We start from the raw sequence: 11,078 nt of genomic DNA, 5'->3' as shown, positions 1-11,078 counted from the left end.
GGAGGGAAATAGTGATTCAGGAATTTTTCTGACAGCTGTTTCCATGTCTTTATGCTGTCCTTAGGTTGGTTATTTAACCACCTCTTAGCTTGGTCTTTTACAGCAAATGGAAACAGTAACACTCTATAGACATCCTGATCTACTTCTTTATCATGTACTGTGTCAACAATTTGTAAAAACTGTGCCAGAAACTCTATAGGTTCTTCCTGTGGAAGACTAGAATACTGGCAACTTTGCTGCACCATGATAATGAGCTGAGGATTCAACTCAAAATTATTGACTCCGATGGAGGGTATACAGATACTACTCCCATATGAAGCAGTAGTGGGGTTAGCATATGACCCCAGAGTCCTTCTGGACTGTTCATTTCCACTTAAGTTCATGATGGAAAAAGGAAGATGATGTGGATTTATTTTAAAAAATAATTTCTGATATAACAAAATAAATTAAAATAAAGACTAAAATAATAAATAAAAAGAAATAAAAATAAATAAAAATAAAAAATTTGAAAGTTTTTTTTGAAAAATTTCGAAAAGTGAGGAGTGAGAAAGTGATTAGGATATTTTTGAAATTGAAATCTAAATTTTTTTTTAAAAAAATTCGAAAATATGGCTTAAAATTAGTTAAAAATATATTTTTTTGAATTTTGAATTTTATGATGAAAGAGAAAAACACACAAAAGACACAAGACTTAAATTTTTTTAGATCTAATGCTCCTTTTTTCGAAAATTTTGGAGGGAAAACACCAAGGAACACCAAACTTAAAAATTTTAAGATCAAAACACAAGGAAGACTCAAGAACACCTTGAAGATTCACAAGAACACCAAGAACAAAAGAAAGAACACCAAACTTAAATTTTTTAGAAAATCACAATAAAATTTTTGAAAATTAAAGAAAGATTAACAAGAAAACACCAAACTTAAAGTTTGGCACAAGATTTAATCAAAGAAAAATTATTTTTGAAAAAAGTTTTAAAAGGAAGATACCCAATTGCCAAGAACATAAGCCAACGTTCTAACCAACTGAGCTATAAATGTAACGTGTTTTAATATTGTATATAAAAAATATATTTTTTGAAAACTAATATTTTGAAAAAGCACAAGGAAACATGAAAATACACAAAATAGGAAAAATCAAAGATCAAACAAGAAAATTTAACAAGAACAATTTGAAGATCAAGGAAAAATAAAGAACATAAATTCGAAAATTTAAAGAAAAATATGAAATATGCAATTGACACCAAACTTAAAGTATAAAACTAAACTCACATAAAAATTAAAAATTAATAAGGAAAAATAATATTTTTGAAAAAAAAATTTTGAAAAGAAAATAAAGGACTCATATTTAATGACTCTATAGCAACAAAAATAAATTATTCCTAATCTAAGCAACAAAATAAACCTTTAGTTGTTCAAACTCGAACAATCCCCGGCAACGGCGCCAAAAACTTGGTAGGCGAAATTGTGATCTCACTTTACACAATTCGTACCACTAACCAGCAAGTGCACTGGGTCATCCAAGTAATACCTTACGTGAGTAAGGGTCGAATCCCACGGAGATTGTTAGCTTGAAGCAAGCTATGGTTATCTTATTATTCTTAGTCAGGATACCAATAGGGTTCTTTAGTCTCAATTGTAAAATAAAGTGAAAGGGCATAAAATAATTAATTGTTACTTCATAATGGAGAATATATTGGAGTTTTGGAAATGCTTTGTCCTCTTTATTTCAGCTTTTCTCTTGTACTCCTCTTCACACACGCAAGACTCCTTCCATGGCAAGCTGTATGTAGGGTGTCACCGTTGTCAATGGCTACTTCCCATCCTCTCAGTGAAAATGGTCCAAATGCTCTGTCACAGCACGGCTAATCATCTGTTGGTTCTCGATCATGTCGGAATAGAATTCATTGATTCTTTTGCGTCTGTCACTACGCCCAACAATCACGAGTTTGAAGTTCGTCACAGCCATTCAATCCTTGAATCCTACTCAGAATACCACAGAGAAGGTTTAGACTTTTCGGATTCTCATGAATGCCGCCATCAATTCTAGCTTATACCACGAAGATTCTGATTAAGGATTCTAAGAGATACTCATTCAATCTAATGTAGAACGGATGTGGTTGTCAGGCACACGTTCATGGATTGAGGAAGGTGATGAGTGTCACGGATCATCACCTTCTTCATGGTGAAGCGCAAATGAACATCTTAGATAGGAACAAGTGTGTTTGAATGGAAAACATAGATAATTGCATTAATTCATCGAGATGCTGCAGAGCTCCTCACCCCCAACAATGGAGTTTAGAGACTCATGCCGTCAAAGAGTATAAAATTCAGATCTAAAAATGTCATGAGATACAAAAATAAGTCTCTAAAAGTTGTTTAAATACTAAACTAGTAACCTAGGTTTACAGAAAATGAGTAAACTAAGATGGATAGTGCAGAAATCTACTTATGGGGCCCACTTGGTGTGTGCTGGGGCTGAGACTTAAGCTTCTCACATGCCTGGGTTGTTTCTGGAGTTGAACGCCAGGTTGTAACCTGTTTCTGGCGCTGAACTCCAACTTGCAACCTGTTTCTAGCGTTGAACTCCAGACTGCAACATGGAACTGACGTTGAACGCCAGTTTACGTCATCTATCTTCGAACAAAGTATAGACTATTATATATTGCTGGAAAGCCCTGGATTTCTACTTTCCAACCCAATTGAGAGCGCGCCAAGTGGACTCTTGTAGCTCCAAAAAATTCATTCCAAGTGCAGGGAGGTCAGAATCCAACAGCATCAGCAGTCCTTTTTCAGCCTAAATCAGATTTTTGCTCAGCTCCCTCAATTTCAGCCAGAAAATACCTGAAATTACAAAAAAATACACATACTCATAGTAAAGTTTAGAAATATGAATTTTTCCTAAAAACTAATAAAATTATACTAAAAACTAACTAGAATATACTAAAATCTATATGAAATTACCCCCAAAAAGCGTATAAAATATCCGCTCATCAATCGACTAGAAGACTGACAAAACAAGACCTTTGTATTTGGAGTTTCTTGGCATTAAGCACAAAATAATTCACAGAAAGAGAAATAAGAAATTCACAGTGTTGTCGTTGTCACCGGAATTCTTGGTTGCCGCCGTCGTTCCTGGTGAGTTAATCGTGCCTAGCTAACATAATCACCACCTCTGAACCTTATTTACTCTATAACAACCCTCTGTTTGCCTGATATTCCTGGCTCTGTTGTGTTTGTTGGAATTATGACAGTTGAAGCTTGTCACCGGAGAAGACAAGCTGCCGCGCCATCCTTTCCGTTCCGACACCGAACCTCCTGTTCGTAATGCTTCCATTCATGCTCTGTTAACATCCTATTTCTCTGCTATGTTTTTATCTTAATTTCAATAGTTGATATCTCCATTTTAGTATCATTGTATTCTGCTGGAATCGTCGAAATTGTGGTTGCTGTGAGTGGGATTAAAATTGGTGATGATGCTGCCGTCGTGGTCATGTTGGAGTTGTCGCTGTTGTTGTGGATTCAAAGTAATCGGATTTATCGTGGTTAATTCCTGCGGTTTCAGCTAATCGAGGTAGGGGGTTTAACTTAAACGAGTTTAATTTAAGAATGTCTATAAAGTTTATTGGATAACTGCAAATAGGTATAATAGTCGTGAGTGATTGATTGATTATATGAATGTTGAATTGTGGCTAAGATTGTGATTGAAATGGTTGAGATTGTGATTTGGATTGTTGATTTGAGATTGTGATTTGGATTGTTGATTTGTGATATTGATTGATTATGTGGATTGGGAATTGTTTGATGACCAATTGTTGAGAATTTCTGAATTTTGATGATTATATTGGATTGTTATCATTGAGCTGGTTATTGATGTATTGTGATGGTGATGAATTTGGTTGGTAGTTGATTTGGACTTGATTTTGAGAAGTATTAAAGGGGTTGAATTTTGAAATACTAAACTACTTGTTGACAATCTGAAGTTTTGGAATGAAACGGCAACTTTGAAAGTGAACCGACATCTTAATAGTGATTAGAATGATATGAGACTAAAAGCTAAGTGAACTACAATAGGTACAGTTATTAATATTCAATTTTTAAGGTTTCGTATTAACTAGAGAATTAGTTATGATTTTTCAAAGTTGTATTGTAAAATCAGATTTTCTGCATTACTTTTAAACGAAGTCAGAAACTTTGAAAAGCTATAACTAATTCTGTGATGATCAGAATTATACGAGACCAAATCTGGATTAAACTTGGGAATGTGTAGAGCTGGACTGGAAAATTTGAGATATTTTCCTTAAAAATACAATTTATGGCGAATTTTTAAAATTAGGTCGATAAATCTGTCCTGCAGCAGAAAAATTCAACAGGACAGTAACTTTTTTGTCTTGCTGTGATTCCTATGAACTGAGTTTTGGGGGCAAAACTAATTTTGTTTTAAACTTTGATTAACTTGGTTCATTGTCCTAAAACTTCAGAATTTTAGGAGTTAAGTATTGGGAGTTGTGAATTTTTGAATGTTAATGGTTAAAGTTGGAGTGAATCAGTTTTCAACAAGTTATGCAACAACTTCCAATGCTTGTAACTCTTAGAATTGAATAGCAGTCGGGTTGCAACCAAGACACACTTGTTTCTAGATAAGTTAGGAGTCTATAACCAAACTTTAGCCTATTTGAAGTTTTGTAGTAAAAGTTATACAAGTTGAAAGATACCAAGCTTGTTGGTTTTTAAAACAGATTTTGACTTATTTTTACCTAACTTTTAAATTATGTAACTTCTTTGTAAGTTCTTCTGAACGTTGACATGTGCATAGTAAATTACTGAGCATTTTGAAAACATTTTGATTATATATATTTGATTAAGAGGTAATAAATAATCATGCATATTTGTTGATGATTATGAAATGTGGCTTACAACCTTTGGAGGATGTATGCAAATGAAAAATGAAACTGTCAGTTGGGTTCATATTATCTGATTGTTAGTAGGTTATATTGTAAAATAAAAAATGCTGCTTGCTCTTCTAGATTTAGAAAGCTTGTTAGATTAGCCTTTGTATCTAAAATAAGAACAGTTAAAACCTTTATGGTTACTTATTTTTTCATGTCGATATCCAGGTACTAGTGAGATATCATATGTTCAATTTCATCTACGGTCTTTGTTTTGTTCCCAAATTCACAATCCTAGTAACTTGCACTTTGAAATTACTATATTGTGTATTGGCGGAGAAATAAGTAATGAATTGACTGTTTTTTATGGAACCGTAGATGGTGAAAATATCTAAGTTTTAAGGGAGGTTTTGCCAAAAATTTTATAAAAATTTTGGATAAAAGTTAATGGAAAAAAAATTGTAATTGGTGTTATATCTTGTTTCTAATTTTTTGTTTCGGTTTTTCTCATTTACAAGAGTGCAAAAATGGTGACAACTTGATACCTAAAGGACTCAAGAATATTTTGATTCATAGAGATACTAATCTATGTTACACTTTTAACTTTTGGTTGAACTAGTGTAAGAAATATAACTTATAGATCTAATCAATGTAGACACTAATGTTATTTTGTTTTAAAACAATTTTAGTTAAATGAAGCATGTTTGAATTATCTATGTTTTTTACATATTATATAAATGTCGATTTGTCTAGTAAAATAGTTAATATATCAGTTAATTAAAAAAATAATTTAGTAAATTATGCATGCAATTTGTTTTAAAAAAATAAAAAATTATTAGAAAATAAATATTGTGCTTTTGTAACTAGAGAAAAAAATATTACAAAATCAAGTTATATTTTGTAACAAAATTTTATGATAGAAAAAATATTTTGTTACCAAAAATATTTTGAACATCAAAATTTGTTATCACTTTTGTAATGAATTTCGGTTTTTGTATCAAAAAAATTTGTTACAAAATATTACTTTGAATTGTAACAGTTTCATTTTTTGTTACAAAAACTTTTTGTAACAGGACATACTACAACAACTATTTTTTTTGTTACAAATTCTTTTTGTTTTAAAATTCTAGTTTTTTATAATAATTTTTTTTGTTACAAATATTACTTTTTCTTGTAGTGTACTCTATGAAAAAACAAAAAAATGACTTACCTCACTCAGGTGAAAAGAAGCATTGGAAGAAAAATTTGATATTTTCACCATCACTCACGTAGCAATGATTGTTGGGAGCAATGTTCTAAAAACCAGTTCGAACCGGTCGAACCATGAACCGGATGCAAAGACGGTTCGGACAATCAGCAAAACCGCGAAAAATAAAAACTGGAGTTGAACCGGTGAACCGGCCAGTAACCGATCGGTCGAACCGAACCATGACCTGATCGGTTTTTGGGTTGGGTAGCAAAATGCTGCCATTTATGCCGCTGAAGCCCTAAATCAATGATGTGAATCCCTAATTGGCTTTAGCACTCAGCAATTCAGCCCTTCACAATTCTCATCGAGCAAGGTTCGGCGTCGCCCAGTTACCTCCGTCGAGCAGTCACCTCCTTCGACTAGTGACCTCTGTCGCGCAGCAGCCGTCGTTCGTCGGAACAGCCACCTCCATCACGTAGCAGCCATCGTCCCTTGAAGGTGCTCCACCACTGCTTGAAGCCGTCGCCCAGCCAGTCACCTCCATCATCCAGCGTCGTTGTCTCCCAAGTCCCACTCTCCCTATTGCATGTTCTGTACTTGAAGCCTTGAAGGTGCCTTCGAGCTTTCAAGAGTTCCAGGTAATATTTTTTTAGTTATGAACTTATGATTGTTTGATTGAATCATTGAATAACTGTTGCATGATGAACTCTGATACTGTGAACTCTGATAGTATGATACTATGAACTAAACTTTGTTCATTGAGTAGCTCTGGAACTCTAATACTGTGAACTGAACTATATTCGTTGAGTAACTCTGATATTTTATATTTGTGACATGATGAACTGCTAAACTGTGACTGTGAACTCTTTGATTGAGTAGCTTTTGATTTTACTTCGTTTACTATCAACCTCAAGTTATGGTTTTGGATTGAAAATTAGGATAACTTTGTTTTCATGCTAGCATTCATAAACACTTTTGGCATATTGGTAAGTGAAGTTGAACACTTTGTTGAAGGAATATATGACTTGATGCCTGTGAAATTGCGAAGGGTGATGTTTCAGAGTCTCTGGTGGAGTTTGACAGGGCAATTGAGTTGGACCTTCATCAAAAGGCGTGTATGTTTATAAGCATTTTGAAAAAAAAGCATTATATCAGCACTTTGGATTGGAATGATTGTAAATTGAGTTCAAGTTACATGAAATTTGGTTGTGCTCATTGTGTTTGTTACCAGATCTTTGGCAAAGGGGCCTTTCCCTTTACTACCTTGATAGGTACTCACTCTACACTCTTCTGTTATTTATTTGTTGATTACTATTCACATAGAATTGCATATTTATAATGTATTGCTTATGAATCTGTAAAAAGGGGGACTGAATTGGATTTCCATTTTGTCGTAGATTTGAAGAAGGAGCTGAGCAGTTTTCGGCTAGATGTTGCACAAAATCCGAATGATACTGAAGAGTCCATATGGTGCTTTCTCTGTGAAGCTCAACTGTATGGAGTGGATGAAGCACGGAAGCGACATCTTGAGGTGAGTCATTAATTATGTTACTGGAATTTAACAAGAAAAACGAATATGTGAATCTTCACAAATCTGCAGCAAGTTATGGAGGATTTTGATTATTGATGACAAACTTGGATCATTTTGATGTTGCTATGTTATGTTTGATTGGTTGTTTTGTTTTTTGACTTTTGAATTTGTATTTGAATGAAATTATAACATTCTGGTTTATGTAGTACTTTTAATTTGAATGATATTTTAAAATTTACATTAGATTATAATTATATTTTTATGTGTTTATTTATATTTTATTTATTATTTTATCATAAAACAGTTTTTTCGGTTCAACCACGATCGAACCGATTGAATCTATAAACTAATGAATCAATAGTTAAAACGGTTCGATAATCGGTTCGGTTTTCAAAACCTTGGTTGGGAGAAGATACCCACCCGGTGATTGAAAAAAAGTGAAGATGCTTTCAAGAGTGAAGTTTGCTGATTTTTATAACTACCATGCTAGTGGTATTTGAAATCATTTAGAGCAACTCCAATGCTAAGAAATAGAGTTCCTCTTCTTTAATAATTAATTATATTAAATTATAATTAATATAAATAATTATGTTAAATCAATATCAAATATTATTTATATTGTTATATTAAATCATAATTAATTAAATTTATTTTACATAAAAAATAAATTTAATTTTTATATATTATAAAATAATTTTTAGTTGAATTATTTATTTTTATTTATAAAATTTAAAATACTAATCAAATTTAAGTTATTTATTTTAATATTTTATAATATTGAATTATTTTGAATTTATAAATTTAAATAATATTATTAAAAAATAATTATTATTATATTAATTTTAATTACTTAATTAATTAATTAGGTGGGACCACAATAGGGATTAAAGTTAGTTACTTCTAATGGAGAAGAGAGAGATTCATTGAGTTCCTATTTATTGGTTATGACGAAAAATCTGATGTGGAGTCACTTTTTATGACAAGTGGGCCATAAATAGGGACTGAGATGAGTTCCCTACTGAAAATGGTCTTACCGGAAGAATAAAATTGTATTTATTGTAAATGTTTAGTGTGTATCGGGTCTATCTCAACTAATTTAATTCAATCTTAACTAACTGGATAAACCAGGTTAATTTAAAGGTAGAAATTCACGTGAAGTCGACTTCACGTGAAGTTGATACATAAAAGTCGTTAGATGAAAATCATCTAACGACTCTCAGATATCAACTTTACGTGAAGTCGACTTCACCTGAATTTTTACCTAATTTAAAATAAAAGTAGTGGATATAATTTTATAAATTTTATATAATAAATTTTAAAAATTAAATTTAATAAAAATTATATTACATTTATTTCAAAACAAATTATTTAATTTAAATTAAAATAATAATATATAATATAAAAATTAATGTATAAAATTATAATATTTTATATTAATTATAAAATACGTTTTGAATTAGAACGAGTTCACTAAAAAAAATCCGAATCAAAAAGTAAATCCAAACCTAATAAAATATACTTGAAAATCATATCAATTCAGATTGAGTCTCTAACACTCTTAATTTGTAATTTCTTTATGAATTTTTGCACATGACCAACAACATACTTTCGGCTTTTCCATTCACCATTTCATCTTATAAAATAATGCATACTTGAGATGGCCAAATTTATGATGCTTTGGTTTGCATATTTATTTTATAATTTTATTTTTAGTGTTATATATTTTTAGAATTTTATGAAAAAGGATAAAAACATAAATATTAAAAATAAAAATACAAATCAAACATCTATTTACTTTCTCTTGTTCATTTATTTTTGTCCTTGTCTGAGTTAGGGTTACAAATGTTCAAATGCACTTCCATTGAGTATATAGTAGCCACTTAGCATTAGAATTCCCAAAAAAAAAGATCAATTAAAATAATTTCTAAAATAATTAAACACTAATTAAATTTAGTTTGGTAATGACTCATGACAACTTATAGTTACTTTGTTCCACCTTTTTTTTCCCGTCAATTTGAAACGCCGGCAAATTATTTGGTGAAGAAGCAAACTTGGCCTAATAGCAATACGAGTTCAATTTATTCATTTACATAACAATTAAAATAGTAAGAAATGTGAAAATTAACCATTTTTATTGATATAATAATAGTATAATAAAAGAAAAACTTAGAAATTAAATCCTAGCAATATATATAGCATTGCCATTGCTCATAATTATTTCTTGTTTAATTTGAATTGCTCATACGGCAGAAAGTTGGTAAACCATGTAGTAGTAAAAACGTTCCATAGTAGGGGGAAGAAGCAGAACTGCATAAGAGAAAGAAGGATTGGTAATTAGTAGAGTGGGGGATCTTTACAATAGTATGTGCAGAGGCAAGTGGCACCCTTGCAATATCCACCGCCATATTGTTCTTTAGAGCACTCCTCATAACATTTCTGTGACTCACATTTGTTTAAACGAATCATCTTCTGGCACCAGTGTTCTGGGATCCTTGCCCCATTGGCTCAAGCTCCTCCTTTTACTACATAATCACATGCTAATCCTGCCCAAAACAAAAAATGCACCAATCCTCATCAATGAACTTTAGCTAATTGGTTCTGTTACGTATAATATTATTTAGGTAGTTACTATGTCTTCGTGAGAAGATGACGGTTAAGATAATAACGCGTATTATGTTAAGCAAATTAGTCAAACATTTTAAATTATTTATTGGGATTCAGATATTATCTTTAGATGAATCATTTGAATAGTCATCTTTATCTTAGTATTAAGAATGATTAGCTACTCCGTAAAAGTGTTGTTTATCATAAGGTCTAAATCTCTGGAGACCTTTAAAACAAAAACAAATCACGCCTTGGGTAGTAAACATAAATTGATACAATTCAGTAAGAGTGAGAAACAACAGAAATTAGTAGATAATAGTGCATGCATATAGTGAAAGAAATAAGCTAAAGGATTATAGAAGATGATTAATACCTGAGAAGATAAGTATGAGGAGGAGATGGGGGAGTATGTAAGGTGATTCATCTTGTAACACCCACAACTAAGTACTCCAATTATCTCAAAGGAATGGGTAATATAGACAGTAATTGGTGCAGTTTTTAGTTCAATCAACAAAATCCAAAAAGCATAGACTAGTTATTTGAGAATTGACAGTTGTCTAGAATTGAAATAGAGTCACATGAACAAAGTAGAACATTACCATGATAGATACCTCATGTTTGGCCAAATCTGAGTAAAACAGAACAACTTTATCACTTTAAAAAGAGTATGAACAAATCAAAGTATCTAATAACTCCAATATTGCTTTCTATACCAGTTGTGATAAATTTTTTATCTTTGAGCACTGAATCTTTCCTTTTAAATTACTCGATTACTGTTTATATGATATTCGAAGGTGATATTGATTCATCCGAAACCTTTGTTAGGTTCATAAGTTGTGTGTCTTAATGGAGATAAAAAGTTCTGATA

At 31.5% G+C, this 11,078-nt stretch overlaps 1 protein-coding gene and 1 long non-coding RNA gene across 2 annotated transcripts; one reads left to right on the top strand and one right to left on the bottom strand.

The window, feature by feature from the left end:
* Positions 1 to 3,244: 3,244 nt before the first annotated feature.
* On the top strand, positions 3,245 to 7,821 carry LOC127748423 (uncharacterized). The gene is made up of 7 exons (XM_052262932.1): positions 3,245 to 3,317; positions 3,408 to 3,524; positions 3,641 to 3,651; positions 7,124 to 7,190; positions 7,307 to 7,346; positions 7,441 to 7,606; positions 7,813 to 7,821. Exons 1-7 carry the CDS (start codon positions 3,245 to 3,247, stop codon positions 7,819 to 7,821), a joined length of 483 nt encoding a protein of 160 aa, XP_052118892.1.
* A 1,898-nt stretch (positions 7,822 to 9,719) lies between these two features.
* LOC110273109 (uncharacterized) lies at positions 9,720 to 10,726 on the bottom strand. Its single transcript, XR_008010265.1, has 2 exons — positions 10,584 to 10,726; positions 9,720 to 10,149 (listed from the first exon to the last, which is right to left on the bottom strand). It is a non-coding gene; the product is annotated as an uncharacterized LOC110273109 (long non-coding RNA).
* Between the last annotated feature and the right edge of the window lie 352 nt (positions 10,727 to 11,078).

This window comes from Arachis duranensis, chromosome 6 (genome assembly GCF_000817695.3).
Source record: "Arachis duranensis cultivar V14167 chromosome 6, aradu.V14167.gnm2.J7QH, whole genome shotgun sequence".
Lineage (NCBI taxonomy): Eukaryota > Viridiplantae > Streptophyta > Magnoliopsida > Fabales > Fabaceae > Arachis > Arachis duranensis.
Note: the sequence above shows the minus strand (reverse complement) of the source record. Positions and strands in the feature narration are given on the sequence as shown.